The 25,564-nt window shown below is 52.6% G+C and overlaps 1 protein-coding gene across 1 annotated transcript in view; it reads right to left on the bottom strand.

Moving 5' to 3' along the window:
• The window catches only part of slc5a1 (solute carrier family 5 member 1), a 54,479-nt gene that overhangs the window by 10,503 nt on the left and 18,412 nt on the right, over nucleotides 1–25,564 (bottom strand). The window contains exons 7-10 of the mRNA XM_080184429.1: nucleotides 18,729–18,864; nucleotides 15,591–15,698; nucleotides 1,806–1,956; nucleotides 1,103–1,271 (exon numbers count right to left, since the gene is read on the bottom strand). Coding sequence (XP_080040555.1) covers nucleotides 1,103–1,271; nucleotides 1,806–1,956; nucleotides 15,591–15,698; nucleotides 18,729–18,864 — 564 coding nt within the window. The remainder of the gene's footprint in view (nucleotides 1–1,102; nucleotides 1,272–1,805; nucleotides 1,957–15,590; nucleotides 15,699–18,728; nucleotides 18,865–25,564) is intronic.

Here is a 25,564-nt window from a genome sequence, read left to right as displayed (position 1 = left end):
AGCCTAGTAAACCTCCTCTGCACTCCCTCCAAGGCCAAAATATCCTTGCGTAAGTACGGCGCCCAAAACTGCACACAGTACTCCAGCTGCGGCCTCACCAATGCCCTATACAGCTGCAGCAAGACCTCCCTACTTTTATATTCAATCCCCCTCGCTATGAAGGCCAGCATCCCATTCGCCTTCCTGACCACCTGCTGCACCTGCAAGCTGGGTTTTTGCGATTCGTGCAAATTTTTTTGCGAATGTGAGGGGGAGAGATGGCGAGGCAAATGGAGGGCATTGCAGAGCCTGAGGCCTCAGCAGTTGGTGCCCCAGTGATGGAACGATCCTGCTTTGGAATGCCCAAGAGAGGACAGGTTGGAGAGTACGAGCGAGCGCTGAGGTGTCTCCAATCCCTACTGTGCTGTGTTTGCCTCTCATCCAGTCACTGGCTTCAGTGCAGAAAGACATCTGATTTATTGCTGAGTGTTGGGTTGGAGAGATAATCTGAAACAGGGCGACACGGTGGCACAGTGGGTTAGCACTGCGGCCTCACAGCGCCAGGGAGCTGGGTTCGATTCCCGGCCTCGGGTCACTGTCTGTGTGGAGTCTGCACATTGTCCAACGAGGGGCGTACACGCGGTGGGTCGTACGAGGGCTGCTCTTGGGTGTTGTTTCGAGAGTTGCCCAGTGCTTCACGTCCGTTAGTGTACGCTTAAACTGGACCAACTGACGGGCAACACCACAGCTCAGTGACTGTCACTGTTTGCTGTGCAGACACATGGATTTGGGCGGGTGTCTGTGGGAGTTTGCACATTCTCCCCGTGACTGCGTGGGTTTTCTCCGGGTGCTCCGGTTTCCTCCCACACCCCAAAAGATGCGCTGGTTAGGCTAATTGGCCGTGCTAAATTGACCCTGAGTGTCCAAAGATGTTGGGTGGTAAATATGTTGGGTGACGGGGATAGGGCCTGGGTCAGTGCAGGCTCGATGGGCCAAATGGCCTCTTTCCACACTGTTGGGTTTCTACGATTCTAAGAAACAGCCCAAAACCCCTGGCAAGGAGAGACGGATGGGAGGATACAGTGAGGGAGGATACAGGGAAGTATAAAAGAGGCAAACGTACCTGCTCGTTCACACGTTTGACGAAGATGGCCAGCAGGAAGACGGAGGCTATGGGTGGGCCCAGGTAGCTGGTGATGGACTGGATGTAGTCGAAGAGTTGCCCACTCTGAGCCGTCTGAACGATCGGAATCCAGGCAATACTGACCCCAATCAGGGCCAGGGTGAAGATCCTGAGAACACAGGCACCGTGACAAGTGTGGGGGCAATGCCACCCTCTGGCAAACAGCAAGACACCCCACCACAAGGGCAACGATCCCCCGCACCCGCTCCAGCTGGCATCGGAGGTCACAGTGGGCGGGCGAGGCAGGGATTAGCGTAACCCCAGCACCACCCGATCAGGAATATCACCGCCCGTCCGATAGTGGGAGCGATTGGTTGACTGGTTAGTGCCTGGGACACAGATTGTGCTCCGTGTTACCAGAGCAGGGCAGTGATTCTGAGACCACGTTGGCCCTCAGCATATACGGAAACGTGGGACCCAGAGAGCCGGGAATCGGCAGGGTAAATACGTGGGGTTACGGGGGATAGGGTAGATTCGCTGTTGGCACAGACTCGATGGGCCGAAGGGCCTCTTTCTGCACTGTAGGGATGCTATGATCTAGTCTACGGGCAGGCCATGTTGGCACTGAGCTGGGCACACCCTTCCCTCTACAGGGGATCGAGATTGGTATTTTTTTCCCCATTTGCGAGGGGTTGAATCTTACCTTCCTGCCAACATCAGTTCTTTCTCGGAGGCTTTGGGCCTGACCTTGGTGTAGATGTCCATGGTGAAGAGGGTGCTGGCACTGTTAAAGATGGACGTCAAAGAACTCATTAAGGAAGCCAACATTACGGAGAGCATCAAACCACGGAGACCTAAAGGGGGGACAAGTTACAGTTTACACAATGGGATGTCAGTGGTCTCCACCCTGCCTCACATCACCAGGAAAATACACCCCAAACTGGAACCAAAACTCCAACTGGTAACCTACAGGGTGGCACAGTGGTTAGCACTGCTGCCTCTCAGTGCCAGTGACCCAGGCTCGATTCCTGGCCTTGGGTCACTGCCCCTCACACACACACCCTGCCACACTGCCCTCACACACACACTGCCACACTGCCCACACACACACCCTGCCACACTGCCCACACACACACCCTGCCACACTGCCCACACACACACCCTGCCACACTACCCCTCACACACACACCCTGCCACACTGCCCCTCACACACACACCCTGCCACACTGCCCCTCACACACACACCCTGTCACACTGCCCCTCACACACACACCCTGCCACACTGCCCCTCACACACACACTGCCACACTGCCCCTCACACACACACTGCCACACTGCCCACACACACACCCTGCCACACTGCCCCTCACACACACACCCTGCCACACTGCCCTCACACACACACCCTGCCACACTGCCCCTCACACACACACCCTGCCACACTGCCCACACACACACACCCTGCCACACTGCCCCTCACACACACACCCTGCCACACTGCCCACACACACACACCCTGCCACACTGCCCTCACACACACACACCCTGCCACACTGCCCACACACACACACCCTGCCACACTGCCCCTCACACACACACCCTGCCACAGTGCCCACACACACACACACCCTGCCACACTGCCCACACACACACCCTGCCACACTGCCCTCACACACACACCCTGCCACACTGCCCTCACACACACACCCTGCCACACTGCCCCTCACACACACCCTGCCACACTGCCCTCACACACACCCTGCCACACTGCCCTCACACACACACCCTGCCACACTGCCCTCACACACACCCTGCCACACTGCCCCTCACACACACACCCTGCCACACTGCCCCTCACACACACCCTGCCACACTGCCCACACACACACCCTGCCACACTGCCCCTCACACACACACCCTGCCACACTGCCCCTCACACACACACCCTGCCACACTGCCCACACACACACCCTGCCACACTGCCCCTCACACACACACCCTGCCACACTGCCCCACACACACACACCCTGCCACACTGCCCCTCACACACACCCTGCCACACTGCCCACACACACACCCTGCCACACTGCCCCTCACACACACACCCTGCCACACTGCCCCTCACACACACACCCTGCCACACTGCCCACACACACACCCTGCCACACTGCCCCTCACACACACACCCTGCCACACTGCCCCTCACACACACACCCTGCCACACTGCCCACACACACACACCCTGCCACACTGCCCCTCACACACACACCCTGCCACACTGCCCTCACACACACACACCCTGCCACACTGCCCACACACACACACCCTGCCACACTGCCCCTCACACACACACCCTGCCACACTGCCCTCACACACACACCCTGCCACACTGCCCCTCACACACACACCCTGCCACACTGCCCCTCACACACACACACTGCCACACTGCCCCTCACACACACACACCCTGCCACACTGCCCACACACACACACCCTGCCACACTGCCCCTCACACACACACACTGCCACACTGCCCCTCACACACACACACTGCCACACTGCCCCTCACACACACCCTGCCACACTGCCCCTCACACACACACCCTGCCACACTGCCCCTCACACACACACACTGCCACACTGCCCCTCACACACACACCCTGCCACACTGCCCCTCACACACACACCCTGCCACACTGCCCTCACACACACACTGCCACACTGCCCCTCACACACACACCCTGCCACACTGCCCTCACACACACACACCCTGCCACACTGCCCCTCACACACACACCCTGCCACACTGCCCACACACACACACCCTGCCACACTGCCCCTCACACACACACCCTGCCACACTGCCCCTCACACACACACCCTGCCACACTGCCCCTCACACACACACTGCCACACTGCCCCTCACACACACACACCCTGCCACACTGCCCACACACACACACCCTGCCACACTGCCCCTCACACACACACCCTGCCACACTGCCCACACACACACACCCTGCCACACTGCCCCTCACACACACACCCTGCCACACTGCCCCTCACACACACACCCTGCCCCACTGCCCCTCACACACACACCCTGCCACACTGCCCTCACACACACACTGCCACACTGCCCCTCACACACACACCCTGCCACACTGCCCTCACACACACACACCCTGCCACACTGCCCCTCACACACACACCCTGCCACACTGCCCACACACACACACCCTGCCACACTGCCCCTCACACACACACCCTGCCACACTGCCCCTCACACACACACCCTGCCACACTGCCCTCACACACACACCCTGCCACACTGCCCCTCACACACACACCCTGCCACACTGCCCTCACACACACACCCTGCCACACTGCCCCTCACACACACCCTGCCACACTGCCCCTCACACACACACCCTGCCACACTGCCCCTCACACACACACCCTGCCACACTGCCCCTCACACACACACCCTGCCACACTGCCCCTCACACACACACCCTGCCACACTGCCCCTCACACACACACCCTGCCACACTGCCCCTCACACACACACCCTGCCACACTGCCCTCACACACACACCCTGCCACACTGCCCCTCACACACACACCCTGCCACACTGCCCCTCACACACACACCCTGCCACACTGCCCCTCACACACACACCCTGCCACACTGCCCCTCACACACACACCCTGCCACACTGCCCCTCACACACACACACTGCCACACTGCCCTCACACACACACCCTGCTACACTGCCCCTCACACACACACTGCTGCCTCACAGCACCAGGGACCTGGGTTCGATTCCCGGCTCAGTGCACAGTGGGTTAACACTGCTGCCTCACAGCACCAGGGACCCGGGTTCGATTCCCGGCTCGGTGCACAGTGGGTTAACACTGCTGCCTCACAGCACCAGGGACCCGGGTTCGATTCCCGGCTCCGTTCACTGCCTGTGTGGAGTCTGCAAGTTTCCCCGTGTTTCCCCCAGTTTCCTCCTACAGTCCGATAAACATCCTGATTAGGTGCGTTGGCCGTGCTCAGTTCTCCCTCGGTGTAACCTGAATATCGCTGGAGTGTGGCGACTAGGGGAGTTTCACATTACAGTGTTAATGTAAAGCTATTGTGACACTAATTAATCAACTTTAAACTTTGTTTCTTGTGTGCTACACAGACAAGGCATACCATTCATAGAGTACATAGTGGAGAAGGAAAGGAGAGAGTGCAGAATGTAGTGTTACAGTCAGAGTGAGGGTGTAGAGAAAGATCAACTTAATACAAGGTAGGGCCATTCAAAAGTCTGACAGCAGCAGGGAAGAAGCTGTTCTTGAGTCGGTTGATACGTGACCTCAGACTTTTGTATCCTTTTCCTGAAGGAAGAATGTGGAAGAGAGAATGTCCGGGGTCCTTAATTCCACTGGCTGCTTTTCCCGAGGCAGTGGGAAGTGTAGACAGAGTCAATGGATGGGAGGCTGGTTTGTCTGATGGATTGGGCTACATTCATGACCTTTTGTAGTTCCTTGTGGTCTTGGGCAGAGCAGGAACCCAGACCAAGCTGTGATACAACCAGAAAGAATGCTTTCTATGGGGCATCTGTAAAAGTTGGAGAGAGTGGTAGCTGACATGCCAAATTTCCTTAGTCTTCTGAGAAAGTAGAGGCGTTAGTGGGGCTTTCTTAACTATAGTGTCAGCATGGGGGGGACCAGGACAGGTTGTTGGTGATCTGGACCCCGAGATACGTGAAGCTCTCGACCATTTCCTCTTCACCACCCAGTACACACACACACACACACACTCCTCCTGAACCCCGACATCCGCAATGGGAAAGCTATAATGTCAAACAAGGGCTGCTTTGCAGATTGAGCAAGGGGAGATATTTAACAATAAAACCTAATAAAATGCTTGACGTTATTACGTAAAAATATAAAGCACTGAGGGACGTGTGTGGGTAGAATATTCCGGAGATTTACTTCATTCCCTTTGGGACTCGGAACATCTTTAAGCAGAATCTCTTCCCCAGCAGATGAAATAATCGGCCTTGTGGAGGCATGAATGAGCTGGGCCCAAAGGCCTTACCTCAATCTCGGAGTGATACGGCCTCATGGGGATCTGACACTGGAACAAAACTCTGAAGAATTAAATGTAACGTCCTTAGCCAAATGCTCCAATTCTTTCCGTGTCCCCGTCTCTCCCTGTCTGTGAGATCTCCCACAGCCCAAAGCACCAGGCCCTTCCCTCTGGCCTCTCTCCCCTCTCTGAGCTCCTCTGTATCACCATTGCCGGCTGTGCCTGAGGCCCCAAGCTCCAGAGTTTCCTCTCTGCCGCTTCTCCTCTCTCTCCTCCCTCCCTGGAAACCTAGCCCATTGGCCCCAGGCCTTCACGGGGAGGCAGTGACGTGGTGCTACAGTCTGGCCTGGCAATCCAGAGACCTGGGATAATGCTCGGAGAACCGGGTTCAAATCCCGCTACAGCTGTTGGTGAAATTTGAATTTGGTTAAAAGTTTACTGATGACCACGAAACAATTGTTGGTTGTTGGAAAAACCCATCAGTTCACTGATACCCTTTAGGGAAGGAAATCTGCTGTCCTTACCCTGTCTGGCCTACATGGGAGTCCAGAACCACAGCAATATGGTTGATTCTGAACTGCCCTCCTCAAGGGCAATTTGTGATGGGCTGGCTGTCCCATGAATGAATATTTTCTGTTAGATCGAGTTTGATGTTGCTCTGGGGAGATATTTTGGGAGTTTCCAATATGTTCGAACATAGAAAAACTACAGCACAAACAGGCCCTTCGGCCCACAAGTTGTGCTGATGATATCCCTACCTACTAGGCCTACCTATAACCCTCTAAGACCCATAGACTCATCCAGAAGTCTCTTAAAAGACCCCAGCGAGTTCGCCTCCACCACCACCTCCGATTCCACTCACTCACCACCCTCTGAGTGAAAAACTCACCCCTGACATCTCCTCTGTACCCACTCCCCAGCACCTTAAACCTGTGTCCTCTCGTAGCGACCATTTCAGCCCTGGGAAATAGAGAATCCACCCTATCTATTCCTCTCAACATTTTATAAACCTCTATCAGGTCACCGCTCATCCTTCATCTCTCCAGGGAGAAGAGTCCCAGCTCCCTCAACCTATCCTCATAAGGCATGCCTCCCAATCCAGGCAACATCCTTGTAAATCTCCTCTGCACCCTCTCAATAGCTTCCACATCCTTCCTGTAGTGAGGCGACCAGAACTGCGCACAGTACTCCAAGAGACGCCATGTTATTTTCAGAATCAGTTTTGTGGTTACGCGGGTGTTGACTGCCAATGCGGTAACTACCCACTGGGCCTGGAAGCCTTGGCCAGTTGATTGGGGTAGGAAGGGCAATTGATCCAACGGGATACTGACCGACCCCCCCCCACCCCCACCCCCACCCACCCATTTTCCCATCTCCACCAGAATCCGGTTTTGGGCCTAGGACCCCCATGGCCACCCCACCATTAGTTGAGATCCTTGGGTGGCCAGTTAATGCCACCTGTGCTAACCCAGACCTCGGTAGGCCGGAGTGGCCTGCCTCTTACCTGTGGGGGGGTTGGGGGGGAGGCGGTGAGGGCAGTCTCCCTATCGAAGGAGCCTGGTCGAGGGATCGGGGAAGGTGCAGGGAGAGGGACACCCACTGCCGTCCCCCTCTGCCTCCACTTGGGACAAGGCCCCCACCACACAAACCCCACCCCCACATGTCTTTTTCTCCCTAGAGAGACGAAGGATGAGAGGCGACCTGATAGAGGTTTATAAGATGTTGAGAGGAATAGATAGGGTGGATTCTCAGAGGCTATTTCCCCAGGGCTGAAATGGTCGCTACGAGAGGACACAGGTTTAAGGTGCTGGGGAGCAGGTACAGAGGAGATGTCAGGGGAAAGTTTTTCACTCAGAGGGTGGTGAGTGAGTGGAATCGGAGGTGGTGGTGGAGGCGAACTCGCTGGGGTCTTTTAAGAGTTTTCTGGATGAGTACATGGGACTTAGAGGGTTATAGGTAAGCCTAGTAGGTAGGGATATCATTGGCGCAACTTGTGGGCCGAAGGGCCTGTTTGTGCTGTAGTTTTTCTATGTTCTATGTTACCCGTGTCCTGGATTCTTCTGGAGTTGTAGCAACATGGAAAATAGGAGCAGGAGGAGGCCATTTGGCCCTTTAAGATTCATCTACCATGGCTGATCATCTAACTCAATAGCCTGATTCTACCTTCCACCATGCCATCCCCCCCTTCCCCATTCCATCCCCCCCCACTCTATACCCACTGCCAGCATTCAATGTTTTCTCTGCGATGGAGGGTTGTGCGAGCTGCCCGCTCTCCGGGACTCCGGTGCCCGTCCTTCAGGCAGCTCCAGCGGCGCGACTGAGCGCCAGAGCTCGCGGCCTCTGATTGGACGGCAGCCGTCAGTGGCAAGAGTTTGGCCCCCGGGTCTTGAGTCCAGGGGAGGGCTCGGAGGTGACCTCGCTACTGCCCGATTGGTGTGTGATTGGGTAGAGGGAGGGGGGCAACCTGAAAAGTAGTGTGAGTCTCTCCCCGATAAGATTCTGTCCAGAGTATCAGCAAATCCAGGAGGGCGCTTTGTAAATACCTCGGATATTTATAATCCGAGTTATCGGTGTGTGGAATGTGGGTCAATCTGTGTTATTGCTTCAAACTGATATTTATTGCCATTATTCTCGCTGACACGTATAATAATATCAATACTTTAATATGGAACGTTCCAATTAACCTGATGGTTCGGAACAATTCACAAGCCAGAGACCCGCTCAATCTCCTGGTATCTCTGCCTGGCTGTGATTACAATGTGGGAAGTGATTAAATCCACTTTCAAAGCAGCCTCAGTAATAATGGTCAACACAGAGATTGCCGGGGGGTCAATGGTCTACACGGCATTTGGGGTAAATATGAGACGTCTGGACAGACGGGGCCCGATTCCCTCACCTTGCTCACAGCTGAGTGAACGGAGGCTTTGGCAAATCCTCCATTCTCACCGGCGGCGATCGCTGGGCCAGAGGATCGTAGAATTGTGCAGAAAGAGGCCATTCAGCCCATCGAGTCTGTACCGACTCTCCGGCAGAGCATCTCATCCAGGTCCTCTCTCCGTAACCCTACACATTTACCCTGCTAATTCCCCTAACCTACACTTCTTGGGACACTGAGGGGCAATTAGTGTGGCCAATCAACCTAACCCGCACGTCTATCTCTGTCTGTAATGAACGCGGTAACATTCGTTGGGAGATCTTGTAGGGCAGTGGGTAGTGTTCTTGTCTCTGGGCTGGAAACTCAAGTCCCGTTGACTCTGTCTACATTTCCCGCTGCCTCGGATAATCAAGGATCCCAGGCATCCCGGACATTCTCCCTTCCGCCTTCTTCCGTCGGGAAAAAGATACAAAACTCTGAGGTCCCGTACCGACCGACTCAAGAACAGCTTCTCCCCTGCTGCTGTCAGACTTTTGAATGGACCCACCCTGCATTAAGCTGAGCTTTCGCTACCCCCTGCGTAACACTCCATTCCACACCCTCTCCTTCTCTATGAACGGTATGCTTTGTCTGTACAGTGCGCGAGGCCCAATACTTCTCACTGTCTCCTAACACACGTGACAGTAAGATGAAGTTGGGGACTGAATCGGGTAATCAGGTTGTAAATCTTGCCGATATAAGGGGCAGTGAGAGTGGGAGAGTTTCCAGTTGGGCCAGATATCTGTACACTGACTGGTGTCTCTCAGTCCCCTCTCTCTCTCTCAGGGAGATATCTGTACACTGACTGGTGTCTCTCAGTCCCCTCTCTCTCTCTCTCTCAGGGAGATATCTGTACACTGACTGGTGTCTCTCAGTCCTCTCTCTCTCTCTCAGGGAGATATCTGTACACTGACTGGTATCTCTCAGTCCTCTCTCTCTCTCTCAGGGAGATATCTGTACACTGACTGGTGTCTCTCAGTCCTCTCTCTCTCTCTCAGGGAGATATCTGTACACTGACTGGTGTCTCTCAGTCCCCTCTCTCTCTCTCTCTCAGGGAGATATCTGTACACTGACTGGTGTCTCTCAGTCCTCTCTCTCTCTCTCAGGGAGATATCTGTGCACTGACTGGTGTCTCTCAGTCCCCTCTCTCTCTCTCTCTCAGGGAGATATCTGTACACTGACTGGTGTCTCTCAGTCCTCTCTCTCTCTCTCAGGGAGATATCTGTACACTGACTGGTGTCTCTCAGTCCCCTCTCTCTCTCTCTCTCAGGGAGATATCTGTACACTGACTGGTGTCTCTCAGTCCTCTCTCTCTCTCTCAGGGAGATATCTGTACACTGACTGGTGTCTCTCAGTCCCCTCTCTCTCTCTCTCTCAGGGAGATATCTGTACACTGACTGGTGTCTCTCAGTCCTCTCTCTCTCTCAGGGAGATATCTGTACACTGACTGGTGTCTCTCAGTCCTCTCTCTCTCTCTCAGGGAGATATCTGTACACTGACTGGTGTCTCTCAGTCCTCTCTCTCTCTCTCAGGGAGATATCTGTACACTGACTGGTGTCTCTCAGTCCTCTCTCTCTCTCTCAGGGAGATATCTGTACACTGACTGGTGTCTCTCAGTCCCCTCTCTCTCTCAGGGAGATATCTGTACACTGACTGGTGTCTCTCAGTCCCCTCTCTCTCTCTCTCTCAGGGAGATATCTGTACACTGACTGGTGTCTCTCAGTCCTCTCTCTCTCTCTCAGGGAGATATCTGTACACTGACTGGTGTCTCTCAGTCCTCTCTCTCTCTCTCAGGGAGATATCTGTACACTGACTGGTGTCTCTCAGTCCCCTCTCTCTCTCTCTCTCAGGGAGATATCTGTACACTGACTGGTGTCTCTCAGTCCTCTCTCTCTCTCTCAGGGAGATATCTGTGCACTGACTGGTGTCTCTCAGTCCCCTCCCTCTCTCTCAGGGAGATATCTGTACACTGACTGGTGTCTCTCAGTCCCCTCTCTCTCTCTCAGGGAGATATCTGTACACTGACTGGTGTCTCTCAGTCCTCTCTCTCTCTCTCAGGGAGATATCTGTACACTGACTGGTGTCTCTCAGTCCTCTCTCTCTCTCTCAGGGAGATATCTGTACACTGACTGGTGTCTCTCAGTCCTCTCTCTCTCTCTCAGGGAGATATCTGTACACTGACTGGTGTCTCTCAGTCCCCTCTCTCTCTCTCTCTCAGGGAGATATCTGTACACTGACTGGTGTCTCTCAGTCCTCTCTCTCTCTCTCAGGGAGATATCTGTACACTGACTGGTGTCTCTCAGCCCCCTCCCTCTCTCTCACTGAGATATCTGTTCACTGACTGGTGTCTCTCAGTCCCTTCTCTCTCTCTCAGGGAGATATCTGTACACTGACTGGCGTCTCTCAGCCCCCTCCCTCTCTCTCACTGAGATATCTGTTCACTGACTGGTGTCTCTCAGTCCCTTCTCTCTCTCTCAGGGAGATATCTGTACACTGACTGGCGTCTCTCAGCCCCCTCCCTCTCTCTCACTGAGATATCTGTTCACTGACTGGTGTCTCTCAGTCCCCTCCCTCTCTCTGTCAGGGAGATACATGTGCACTGCTGTCTCTCAGTCCCCTCTCTCTCTCTCAGGGGGATATCTGTACACTGACTGGTGTCTCTCAGTCCCCTCTATCTCTCTCAGGGGGATATTTGTACACTGACTGGTGTCTCTCAGTCACCCCGCCCTGTCTCACGGAGATATCTGTACACTGACTGGTGTCTCCCAGTCCCCTCTCTCTCTCTGAGGGGGATATCTGTCCACTGACTGGTGTCTCTCAGTCCCCTTTCTCTGTTTCTCAGGGAGATATCTGTACACTGACTGGTGTCTCTCAGTCCCCTCTCTCACGGAGGTATCTGCATACTGACTGGTGTCTCTCAGTGCCCTCCCGCTCTCTCTCTCAGGGAGATATCTGTACACTGACTGCTGTCTCTCAGTCCCCTCTCTCTCAGGGAGATATCTGTACACTGACTGGTGTCTCTCAGTCCCCTCTCTCTCTCTCAGGGAGATATCTGTACACTGACTGGTGTCTCTCAGTCCTCTCTCTCTCTCTCAGGGAGATATCTGTACACTGACTGATGTCTCTCAGTCCTCTCTCTCTCTCTCAGGGAGATATCTGTACACTGACTGGTGTCTCTCAGTCCCCTCTCTCTCTCTCAGGGAGATATCTGTACACTGACTGGTGTCTCTCAGTCCCCTCTCTCTCTCTCAGGGAGATATCTGTACACTGACTGGTGTCTCTCAGTCCTCTCTCTCTCTCTCAGGGAGATATCTGTACACTGACTGATGTCTCTCAGTCCTCTCTCTCTCTCTCAGGGAGATATCTGTACACTGCTGTCTCTCAGTCCCCTCTCTCTTTCTCAGGGAGATATCTGTACTCTGACTGGTGTCTCTCAGTCCCCTCACTCTCTCTCAGGGAGATATCTGTAGACTGACTGGTGTCTCTCAGTCATTTCACTCTCTCAGGGACATATCTGTTCACTGACTGGTGTCTTGGCGTTTATTGGTAGGGGGATTGAATTTAGGAGCCGCAACGTCATGTTGCAACTGTACAAAACTCTGGTGCGGCCGCACTTGGAGTATTGTGTGCAGTTCTGGTCCCCACATTATAGGAAGGATATGGAGGCTTTGGAGAGGGTGCAGAGGAGGTTTACCAGGATGTTGCCTGGTATGGAGGGGAGGTCCTATGAGGAGAGACTGAGGGATTTGAGGTTGTTTTCGTTAGAAAGAAGGCGGCTAAGAGGGGATCTTATTGAAACATACTAGATGATTAGAGGTTTAGATAGGGTGGACAGTGATAGCCTTTTTCCTCGGATGGAGAAAGCTAGCACGAGGGGGCATAGCTTTAAATTAAGGGGTGGTAGTTATAGGACGGATGTCAGGGGTAGGTTCTTTACCCAGAGGGTGGTGAGGGATTGGAATGCCCTGCCTGCTGCAGTTGTAAATGCGCCTAGTTTGGGGGCGTTTAAGAGATCCGTGGATAGGTTTATGGATGGAAAGGGATTGGTTAAGGTGAGAGGGTCTTTGCTTTTTAATTGGTTGGCGCAACATCGTGGGCCGAAGGGCCTGTTCTGTGCTGTAATGTTCTATGTTCTATGTTCATACTGCAGGAGGCAATGGAGCGCAGTGTGACCATGGGCTGATCCAGTGAAGCTCCCATTCTCCAGGGTACCTGGAGGAGGATTAGTTCCAGCTCAAACTAACCAATCTGATTGTGGTTCATCCAGACCATTTCCACCCCCCCCAGTAACCTCGGCGAACAGTGATCGAGCTGAGCATCGCCACCTCTCATTATTACAATACTCACTCTGGGCCGGGTTCCACATCTCCCTGGCTTATTTTCCCCCGGATCGAGACCAGTTCCATTTCTGTTTTGTATCCTTGTGGGAATCACCGGCTAGACCAGCGTTTATTGCCCATCCCTAGTTGCCCTTTTGCGAAGGTGGCGGCGAATCCCCCTCCTGAACCGCCGCAGTCCGTGTGAGGTAGGTACACCCACTGTGCTGTTAGGGAGGGAGGGTTTTTTGACCCAGAGACGGTGAAGGAATGGCCGATACATTTCCAAATGAGGCTGGAGTGTGAATCAGAGGGGAGCCCACAGACTTCTATCTTCCACTCGGGGAAATGGGACCTATCCCTCCCAATCACACAATTGTTACGGTGTAGCACGAGGCCATTCAGCCCATCGTGTCTGCAATGTCTCAATCAGATCCTAACCCTTAATCCTCATCTTCAAAGGGAATCCATGTCTACACGACTGACCCTTGTAATTTAACCCTTTGAGCCCAGTATCATTCTGGTACACCCTGTCCAATCTTTCCAGGTTATGTCAGACACTGCTCTACAGAACTGGAACGTAACCTTTGTCTCTTTGTCCAAGCAGAGTTTTACCTTCCCTGGCAGACAAATTTCTATAGGATTGGTTGAAGTTGTGGTTGACCTTGTTCCTGCCTGGGTTACACTGTCAGACCCCCCCCCCAGGGGACAAACCCTGCGTCCCATTCACCATTGGGAGAACCCTTCAGTTGGAGTTGGCCCGTAACCTGTAGCTTCTCAGAACAGCAGCAAATTCACAATTTACCCTCCTGGGCTAATTCTCCCGGGTACTTGTCAAATACCATCTGGCAGTCTCCATCCTCCCTGCCTGGGCCCAGTCAGGGATTTCGAATTAGTAACACAGGGCTGGGTTTAGGATAAACCAGCCTGCAGGTACAGCAGGTGGTCAGGAAGGTGAATGGGATGCTGGCCTTTATAGCGAGGGGGATAGAATATAAAAGCAGGGAGGTCTTGCTGCAACTGTATAGGGCACTGGTGAGGCCGCAGATGGAGTACCATGTGCAGGTTTGGTCGCCGCACTTGCGCAAGGATATTTTGGCCTTGGAGGGAGTGCAGAGGAGGTTTACTAGGCTGATACCGGAGATGAGGGGGTTGGCCTATGAAGAGAGACTGAATAGACTGGGTCTGTACTCATTGGAGTTTAGAAGGATGAGGGGGGATCTTATAGAGACGTATAAGATAATGAAGGGGATGGATAGGGTAGAGGTAGAGAGATTCTTCCTGCTTAGAAAGGACAGCAGGACTAGGGGGCACAGCCTCAGGATAAAGGGGGGGCGGTTTAGAACGGAGTTGAGGAGGAACTTCTTCACTCAAAGGGTGGTGAATCTCTGGAATTCTCTGCCCGTTGAAGTGGTGGAGGCTACCTCGCTGAATATATTGAAGTCACGGGTAGATAGGTTTCTGATAGACAAGGGGAATTAAGGGTTATGGGGAGAAAGCGGGAAAGTGGAACTGAGCCACAACAGATCAGCCATGATCTTATTGAATGGCGGGGCAGGCTCGAGGGGCTAGATGGCCGACTCCTGCTCCTATTTCTTATGTTCTTAATCCCACCCGCAACCTATCCCTGTAATCCCTGTATTAATCCCCCTGACACTAAGGGGCAATTTAGCACGGCCGATCGAACTAACCCGCACATCTTTGGAGTGTGGGGGGAAACCGGAGGGTCCCCCACGCGGACATTTCGAAGGAGTGTGGGTTTGGTTAAACGGCCGTGCTAAATTGACCCTGAGCGTCGGGGGGATTGGCAGGGTAAATAGGTGGGGATGGGGCCTGGCTGAGAGTGTGGTTAGTGCAGACTCGATGGGCTGAATGGCCCCCTCGTGCACTGAAGGACTGTCAAGTTCTACGACTGTACGGGGAGAAAATGTGTGTAAACTGCACGCGGACCCAAGCCGGGAATCAAACCCGGGGCTCTGTGAGGCAGGAGTGCTAACCTCCCACTGCAGACGGATAGCGATAGAAACCCATCCAATTCTCATCTCAATTCAGACTGAATACAACGAGGCTGGACACTTTCTGCAACCCATTGACCCGAAGCCGGTGATTAACGGTGGCACCCGCACCCTTTCCGCCCCCATTTGCCCCCCTTTCACACAGACTGGCACTCACCCATTGGCATCAGCTTCACCACCAGCCGGGGATAGGCAATGTTGGAGCACCCAACATCGGCATCGCAATACCTCTTGCAGATACTGGGTACAACGCAGCCGACAACATCTGGAGCGGGGAGAGATCAAAGACACTTCAATTAACTTCCGCGGGTTCAAGGAGCCGGGCTTACGTCCTACCCCGCCGTTCACAGCCCCAGGGGGGGTCTGAAAGCACTTCCTGTCCGTTTACAAAGAACAGCACAGCAAACAGGCCCCGCAAGCCCGCGTCGCCCATTTTTAACACTCAGTGAGTGCCTCGTTCCAATCCTTCTTCCACCTACGCCTTTTGTCTACATATAGTAGACATCTACACCTGGGGCGGCACGGTAGCACAGTGGGTTAGCACTGCTGCTTCACAGCTCCAGGGTCCTGGGTTCGATTCCCGGCTCGGGTCGCTGTCTGTGTGGAGTTTGCACATTCTCCTCGTGTCTGCGTGGGTTTCCTCCGGGTGCTCCGGTTTCCTCCCACAGTCCAAAGATGTGCGGGTTAGGTTGATTGGCCAGGCTAAGAAATTGCCCCTTAGTGTCCAGGGATGCGCAGGTTAGAGGGATTAGCGGGTAAATGTGTAGGGATATGGGGGTAGGGACTGGGTGGGATTGTGGTCGGTACAGACTCGATGGGCTGAAGGGCCTCTTTCTACACTGTAGGGTTCTATGACTATGATCTATGACTAGTGGACTTCACAATAAAGGGGGTGCAAATTTAGAGAATTAAATGTGTGCCAGATTAAGGGAGATCCAATTTAGGGACGATTTATTGACACCAATTTTGGTGTGTGGGAGGAAACCGGAGCACCCGGAGAAAACCCATGCAGTCACGGGGAGAATGTGCAAACTCCCACAGACACCGACCCAAGCCGGAGATCCGACCCGGGTCCCTGTAACTGTACAGCAAACAGTCACTGAGCTGTCGTGTTGCCCGTCAGATGGTCCAGTTTAAGCGTACACTAACGATGTGAAGCACTAGGCAACTCTCGAAGCAACATCCAAGAGCAGCCCTCGCACGACCCACCGTGTGTATGCCCCGCGTTAGACAACAAGGTGGACCGACGCACCTGTAATATTGGACAGGAGGGGACTGCCCTACTCTTCCTCGAGTGGCTGGAATCTGTTACTTTAGGGGTGGGCCACATCTGGGCTCTGAGTGCAGCCCCCACGAGACATTTTGTTGACCTTTACCCATGCGCAGAGTTGCCACGTTCCGCTGATTTAATTCTGTGTAGTTTTTTTGCCCCCCACTTCTGGCGTGATTCACATTTAGAGCGAGGGGGAGTGAAGTGAGCTGCGTGCTGATAGCTTGCAACATTGACTGTGAAAGCCCTACGCTCCCTCCGTGTCCAAAGTTTCAATATTTCTTCTGTTTTTACCATAGAACATTACAGCTCACAAACAGGCCTTTTGGCCCTTCTTGTCTGTGCTGACCCATTTTTCTGCCTAGTCCCACTGACCTGCACTTGGACCATATCCCTCCACGCCCCCTCTCATCCATGAACCCATCCAAGTTTTTCTTAAATGTTAAAAGTGAGCCTGCATTTATCCGGCAGCTCATTCCACACTCCCACTACTCTCTGCCTGAAGAATCCCCCCTAATATTCCCTTTAAACTTTTCCCCCTTTCACCCTTAACCCATGCCCTCTGGTTTTTTTTCTCCCCTAGCCTCAGTGGAAAAAGCCTGCTTGCATTCACTCCATCTTTACCCATCTCACCTTATGCACGTCTATCAAATCTCCCCTCATTCTCCAGGGAATAAAGTCCTAACCTATTCAATCTCTCTCTCAGCTTCTCGGCAACATCCTCGTGAACCTTCTCTGCACTCTGTCAACCTTATTTACATAGGTGACCAAAACTGTACACAATTTGTACATAATACCATTTCAGCTCTATTAATACATAACTCGTTATGAAAAATTTGGTGTGTATTAATCTTATTAATGGGCCATGGTTAGTGACCAAGCCCAATTTCAATCTTGCGGCTCATTGAGATGGCTTTGGTTACCCATCAGTGTTACAACAGATAGAAATAATAGTAGGAGGGATTATTATTTAAAGGGCGAAAAGCTGCAGCATGCTACGGTGCAGAGGGACCTGGGGGACCTTGTGCATGAGTCGCAAAAACCCAGTCTGTAGGTGCAGCAGGTGGTCAGGAAGGCGAATGGAATGCTGGCCTTTATAGCGAGGGGGATTGAATATAAAAGAGGGAGGTCTTGCTGCAACTGTACAGGGCATTGGTGAGGCCGCAGCTGGAGTACTGTGTGCAGTTTCGGGCGCCGTACTTACGCAAGGATATTTTGGCCTTGGAGGGAGTGCGGAGGAGGTTTACTAGGCTGATACCGGAGATGAGAGGGTTGGACTATGAAGAGAGACTAAATAGATTGGGTCTGTACTCGTTGGAGTTTAGAAGGATGAGGGGGGATCTTATAGGGACGTATAGGATGATGAATGGGATGGATAGGATAGAGGTGGAGAGACTCTTCCCGCTCAGAAAGGACAGTAGGACTAGGGGGCACAGCCTCAAGATAAAGGGGGGGCGGTTTAGAACGGAGTTGAGGAGGAACTTCTTCACTCAAAGGGTGGTGAATCTCTGGAATTCTCTGCCCGTTGAAGTGGTGGAGGCTGCCTCGCTAAATATTTTTAAGACGCGGGTTGATGGGTTTTTGATAAGAGAGGGGATTAAGGGTTATGGGGAGAGGGCGGGAATGTGGAACTGAGCCACGACAGATCAGCCATGATCTTATTGAATGGCGGGGCAGGCTCGAAGGGCTAGATGGCCTACTCCTGCTCCTATTTCTTATGTTCTTATGTTGTCAATCTTTGGAATTCTCTATCCCAGAGGATGCTCCATCGTTGAATATATTTAAGGATGGGACAGGTGGATTTTTGACCTCTCAGGAAATTGAGGGAGAGAGGGAGAAGACAGGAAGGTGGGATTGAACCGCAAGATGGTTGCGTTGAATGGTAGGGCAGGCTTGATGGGCCGAATGGTCTCCTCCAGCTCCTACTCCTTGCGTCCTTGACGAGAGAGCAGGAAATTCGCCTGGAAGTGCGCTGGGTGTCTGACAGGTCAAACAAAGCCCGAAAATTCCCCGAGAATCCCTTACCCGTGTACAGGATTCGGCTGATCATTCCTGGGAAGACCATGAGGTACATGGGCAGAAGCTTGAGGTAGCCACAGAGGATACAACCAGCCTTCACGTGACTCAGGTTCTTGGCCGAGAGACATCGTTGGACAATAACCTGTGAGGAACCATAAAGAGTAACTAGTCACAGCCGAGATGGAAATGATCTGAGTTAAATCTGTAAAGGGTAGGGGGGGAGGGGGTCGGAGATCACGATTGGCTTATTTTTGGACCACTCGCGTGGCAAAACTGTCCTCAACAATGTCCCATTGGTCGGTTTGTCTCCTAGGTGACCAGCACCGCTGGTCTTCCATATTGTTTTGTGCCTGATCCCAGTTTTACATAAGAACATAAGAAATAGGAGCAGGAGTAGGCCATCTAGCCCTTCGAGCCTGCCCCGCCATTCAATAAGATCATGGCTGATCTGTCGTGGCTCAGTTCCACATTCCCGCCCTCTCCCCATAACCCTTAATCCCCTCTCTTATCAAAAACCCATCAACCCGCGTCTTAAAAATATTTAGCGAGGTAGCCTCCACCACTTCAACGGGCAGAGAATTCCAGAGATTCACCACCCTTTGAGTGAAGAAGTTCCTCCTCAACTCCGTTCTAAACCGCCCCCCCTTTATCTTGAGGCTGTGCCCCCTCGTCCTACTGTCCTTTCTGAGCAGGAAGAGTCTCTCCACCTCTATCCTATCCATCCCATTCATCATCTTATACGTCTCAATGAGATCTCCCCTCATTCTTCTAAACTCTAACGAGTACAAGCCTAGTTTATTCAGCCTCTCCTCATAGCTCAATCCCCTCATCTCCGGTATCAGCCTAGTAAACCTCCTCTGCACTCCCTCCAAGGCCAAAATATCCTTGCGTAAGTACGGCGCCCAAAACTGCACACAGTACTCCAGCTGCGACCTCACCAATGCCCTATACAGCTGCAGCAAGACCTCCCTACTTTTATATTCAATCCCCCTCGCTATGAAGGCCAGCATCCCATTCGCCTTCCTGACCACCTGCTGCACCTGCAAGCTGGGTTTTTGCGACTCATGCACAAGGACCCCGAGGTCCCTCTGCACTGTCGCCATGAGCCATGAACTCAATCCCAGGGCCTACGAGTAGTAGGGTAGCAGTATTTTCACTGGACTGGTAAACCAGAGGCCCCAGGTTAAAGCTCTGCGGGTCACAGGTTCAAATCCTACCACAGCAGCTGATGGGATTTAGATTCAATGAATAAAACCTGGAATATGAAGCTCAGAACTATCATCGATTGTTGTAAAAACAAACCCATCTGCTTCACGAATGCCCATTACCTGGCCTATGATACTGGACTCAGCATGCTACGGTGCAGAGGGACCTGGGCGTCCTTGTGCATGAGTCGCAAAAACCCAGCCTGCAGGTGCAGCAGGTGGTCAGGAAGGCGAATGGGATGCTGGCCTTCATAGCGAGGGGGATTGAATATAAAAGCAGGGAGGTCTTGCTGCAACTGTACAGGGCACTGGTGAGGCTGCAGCTGGAGTACTGTGTGCATTTTTGGTCGCTGCACTTACGCAAGGATATTTTGGCCTTGGAGGGAGTGCAGAGGAGGTTTACTAGGCTGATGCCGGAGATGAGGGGGTTGGACTATGAAGAGAGACTAAATAGACTGGGTCTGTACTCGTTGGAGTTTAGAAGGATGAGGGGGGATCTTATAGAGACGTATAAGATAATGAAGGGGATGGATAGGGTAGAGGTAGAGAGATTCTTCCCGCTTAGAAAGGATAGTAGGACTAGAGGGCACAGCCTCAAGATAAGGGGGGGGCAGTTTAGATCGGAGTTGAGGAGGAACTTCTTCACTCAAAGGGTGGTGAATCTCTGGAATTCTCTGCCCGTTGAAGTGGTGGAGGCTGCCTCGCTAAATATTTTGAAGACGCGGGTTGATGGGTTTTTGATAAGAGAGGGGATTAAGGGTTATGGGGAGAGGGCGGGAATGTGGAACTGAGCCACGACAGATCAGCCATGATCTTATTGAATGGCGGGGCAGACTCGAAGGGCTAGATGGCCTACTCCTGCTCCTATTTATTATGTTCTTATGACCCTTCGCTGACCTCTGAAATGACCCAATAAGACCCTCAGTTTAGGAATCTGCAGGCTGGCACAGACTCAATGGGTCAAAGGACCTCTTTCTGTGCTCTATGACTGACTTTCTCACTCCAAGTTGAGAATGGTATCCCCAAGCCTTCAGATCAAAGGGGAAAACACTATAGTGGAGGCAAAGGGGAAACTGTTTCACTCAGAAGGTTGTCAATCTTTGGAATTCTCTCCCCCAGAGGACTGCGGATGCTCCATCGTTGAACATATTTAAGGATGGGACAGGCGGATATTTGAATTCTCGCGGAATTGCCAGCCTTTCCTGAGACACCCATGAGTTAAAAAAAAACACGTTAGCCAGCCAAATCCGATTGTTTGCTTGTTAAACATTCCCAGTTCTTTGAACAGGGTGACACAGTGAAGAGTTGTGTGGTGCTGTTCCATTAGAACGGTGGGGTGGCGCAGTGGGTTAGCACTGCTGCCTCACAGCGCCAGAGATCCCGGGTTCGATTCCCGGCTCGGATCCCTGTCTGTGTGAAGCTTGCACATTCTCCCCATGTCTGCGTGGGTTTCCTCCCACAGTCTGAAAGATGCGTTGGTTGGGTGCATTGGGGCCGTGCTAAGTTCTCCCTCGGCGTAGCCGAACAGGCGCTGGAGCGGGCCGACTAGGGGATTTTCCTAGTAACTTCATTGCGGTGTTAATGCAACTCGCGACTTCTAGTGAAAATCTATCAATCTCAGTTCGAAGGCAAACGTGAAGGGAATTTTGAGTAGATATCTCTGTCTCGCTGTGTTAACTCAATGTTATTACAACTGTGTAGCTCCTAGAATCCCTACAGTGCAAAAGGAGGGCGTTCGGCCCATCAAATCTACACTGACCACAATCCTACCCATAACCCTATAAACTAACCCTGATAACCCCCTAACATTAGGGTCAATTTATCATACCCAATCAACCTAACCCCCACATCTTTGGAGTGTGAGGGGAAACCAGGGCTTCCAGAGGAAACCCACGCAGACACGGGGAGCATGTGCAGACTCCGCACAGACAGTGACCTAAGCCGGGCAGCAGTGCTAACCGCTGTGCCACCCATGCTGTACTGTGCCTGGTTGATGCTCTGTATCTCCCAAACCAAGAAGGGAAATCTCTTATCAGGAGCTTCCGACTCACTCAGCAAGCTCTGGGCGCCCCCAGTCCCACACCCAATAACCTGCCCTGAAAACTCTGCTGTGCCAAACCCGCAGCTGGGGCAATCCACAATATTCTGAAGCAAACCACACACAACATCCTAAAGAGATCCTAAATTGCCTTGTGTCTCAATATTAATGGATCCTTTAAGAAAATACCAGATTTGAGTCTATATCAGAACAGATCAGGCCTCCCTTGGGCCATACCATAGAATCCTACAGTGCAGAAAGAGGCCATTTGGCCCATCGAGTCTGCACTGAACACAATCCCACCTAGGCCCTATCCCTACATATTATACCCACTAATCCCTCTAACCTACACATCCCTGGACACTAAGGGGCAATTTCTTAGCACAGCCAATCAACCTAACCTGCACTTCTCTGGACCGTGGGAGGAAACCGGAGCACCCGGAGGAAACCCACGCAGACACGAGGAGAATGTGCAAACTCCACACACAGACAGTGACCCGAGCCGGGAATCGAACCCAGGACCCATCAAGCAGCAGTGCTAACCCACTGTGCTACCGTGCCTCCCACGATACCTTACTTATCAACCAAGATTTGTTGCAACCTGTCCATTAGTTTTTGAGATGTGTTACTCACAGACGAAACGTTACCTCCCGCTATTTTCAGCGATGGGGGGGTAATTAACAAGTGATTCAGCGTCAATGGCCTTTGGCAGAATTCCCATTCTCATCCCACACCTGGCGATGTACCAGGATTCCGGATATTCCCACAGTCGGCAATCTGTGGGGCGGGTCTGTCGCCCTGGGCCTCCCGGTTTTAGGAGCGCCACCCTGTTGTGTAAGAGAGGCCCAGACATTCGCCACCCTCTGCGTCTAGACGTGTCTCCTAATTTCACTCTTGTGAAGAGCAGACTTTCACGTTCGGACTGTCGCTCCCCCCTCGACTGTCCAACCGGGGAAAATAGCTTCTCTCCATCTCTCCAGCCATCTAAACTTAGATGGTGTCAGTTGCCATGGATACATCAGATGTCGCCATGGTGATTAGCTTTCTTCCAGTTCATAAAAATGCCCTTCTAACTCTTAAACCCAAATCTGACACCTTGGCCTTGCTTCTATTGCCTTGCTATAGCTTCCCCCCCCATCCCCACCCACCCCAATCCACACCCCTCCCTCGCAGCCATTTTAGTTTGATTTGGTCTATTATGGTCACACGTTTAGTATACAGTGAAAAGTACCACTTCTTGGGCACTGTATAGGCAAAGCATACCGTTCATAGGGAAAGAAATAAATCAGGGAGTCCCCACAGTGCAGAAGGAGGCCATTCGGCCCATCGATTCTGCACCAACAACAATCCCACCCAGGCCCTATCCCCCTAAATTTACCCCATTCATCCCTCTAACCTACGCATCCCAGGACACTAAGGGGCAATTAAGCGCGGCCAATCGACCTGACCGACACATCTTTGGACTGTGGGGGGGGAATGATGGAGCGACGCCGGCGTTGGACTGGGGTAAACGCAGTAGGAAATCCGGTGTTGTGAGATTTCTTACTGTGGGAAGAAACGGGAGCACGCGGAGGAAACCCACGCGGACACGGGGAGAACATGCAGAGTCCACATAGACAGTGACCCACGCCGGGAATCGAACCCAGGTTGCTGACACTGTGAGGCAGCGGGGCTAGCCCACTGTGCCACCCACAGAGAGGCTGCAGAGTGTAATGTCACAGCTCGGGTGCAGAGAAAGATCAACTTAGAGCAACAGCAGCAGGGAGGAAGTCGTCCTTGAGCTGGTTGGTACGTGTCCTCAGAGTTTTGTATCGGAAGGGGGTGCCCGGGGTCCTTAAGTGTGCCAGCTGCTATTCCGAGGCAACGAGAAGGGTAGAGAAGGATGGGAGGCTGGTTGGTGTGACGGATTGGGCTGTTGAGGCAAGCGAAGAGATAGCCAGTAGCAGAGAAACCATCAAAATCATGAATGCCCAAGGGGTCAGAGCTGGAGGAACACACACACACACACACACACACACACACACACACACACACACACACACACACACACACCGCTCACACACACACACACACACACACACACACACACACCGCTCACACACACACACACACACACACACACACACACACACACACACACACACACACACACACACACACACACACACACACACACACACACACCTGAGCGGGTTTGGAGCTGAAATCAGACAGTTTTAGAAGTTTAGAGTCACAGCTAGGCTTACATTAACGCTGCAATGAAGTTATTGGAAACGAACGTTAGGGTGATGTGAAGTTGACGGAAGGTGGAATGTGGGAAACCAGCCAGGAGCGTGTTGGAAAAGGCAAGTCTGGAGGCAACACAGGAGGGATGAAAGGGGAACCCCGACAGCTTGTGAGTTTACTATCAAATAAATTGGTTGGACTTAAACCTGGTGTTGTCAGACTTCTTACTGTGTCGGACACATGTAACAGAGGTGGAAATAGGGGTGCTCGGTGATGGCATGGATATATCCATGGATAGAGACGTATAAGATGATGAATGGGATGGATAGGATAGAGGTGGAGAGACTCTTCCCGCTCAGAAAGGACAGTAGGACTAGGGGGCACAGCCTCAAGATAAAGGGGGGGCGGTTTAGAACGGAGTTGAGGAGGAACTTCTTCACTCAAAGGATGGTGAATCTCTGGAATTCTCTGCCTGTTGAAGTGGTGGAGGCTGCCTCGCTGAATATTTTTAAGTCACGGGTAGATAGGTTTCCGATAGACAGGGGAATTAAGGGTTATGGGGAGAAAGTGGAACTGATCCACTTCAGATCAGCCATGATCTTATTGAATGGTGGGACAGGCTCGAAGGGCTAGATGGCCTACTCCTGCTCCTATTTCTTATGTTCTTATTGTCGGAACCTCATCTTGGGATTAAGCATGACATCCAATCAGTCTTAGGGAGAGGGATGGAGCCGGGAGTTAAGGGACGGGGATTTTATTGCCTGTACACCTTCAACATGGGTAGGGGTGGCACGTTGGCACAGTGGGTTAGCACTGCTGCTTCACAGCTCCAGGGTCCTGGGTTCGATTCCCGGCTCGGGTCACTGTCTGTGTGGAGTTTGCGCATTCTCCCCATGTCTGCGTGGGTTTCTTCTGGGTACTCCGGTTTCCTCCCACAGTCCAAAGATGTGCGGGTTAGGTTGATTGGCCAGGCTAAGAAATTGCCCCTTAGAGTCCAGGGATGTGTAGGTCAGTGGGTATAATACGTAGGGATAGGGCCTGGGTGGGATTGTGGTTGGGTGTGGACTCGAAGGGCCTCTTTCGGCACTGTAGAGATTGTATGAACGTGAGCATTACTGGCTGGGTTGGTATTTATTGCCCGTCCCTGCGGGCATTTAATTGCTGGGAGTCACGTGTAGACCAGACCGGGTAAGGACGGTGAAGAACATTAGTGAATCCGATGGGTTTTTACAGTGATCAAGAACAACCATCAATAGACTTATAATTCCTGATTTTTATTGGATTCAAATTTCACCGTTTGGTGGGATTTGAACCCAGCTCTCTGCAGTGTTACGCCGGTCTCTGAATTTGGTGGCCTGCCCAAATTAATTGCC

This window comes from Carcharhinus amblyrhynchos, unplaced genomic scaffold (genome assembly GCF_965287045.1).
Source record: "Carcharhinus amblyrhynchos unplaced genomic scaffold, sCarAmb.v2.hapA scaffold_726, whole genome shotgun sequence".
Taxonomy (NCBI): Eukaryota; Metazoa; Chordata; class Chondrichthyes; order Carcharhiniformes; family Carcharhinidae; genus Carcharhinus; species Carcharhinus amblyrhynchos.
The sequence above is the reverse complement of the archived record's forward strand: the minus strand, read 5'-3'. Positions and strand labels throughout refer to the sequence as shown.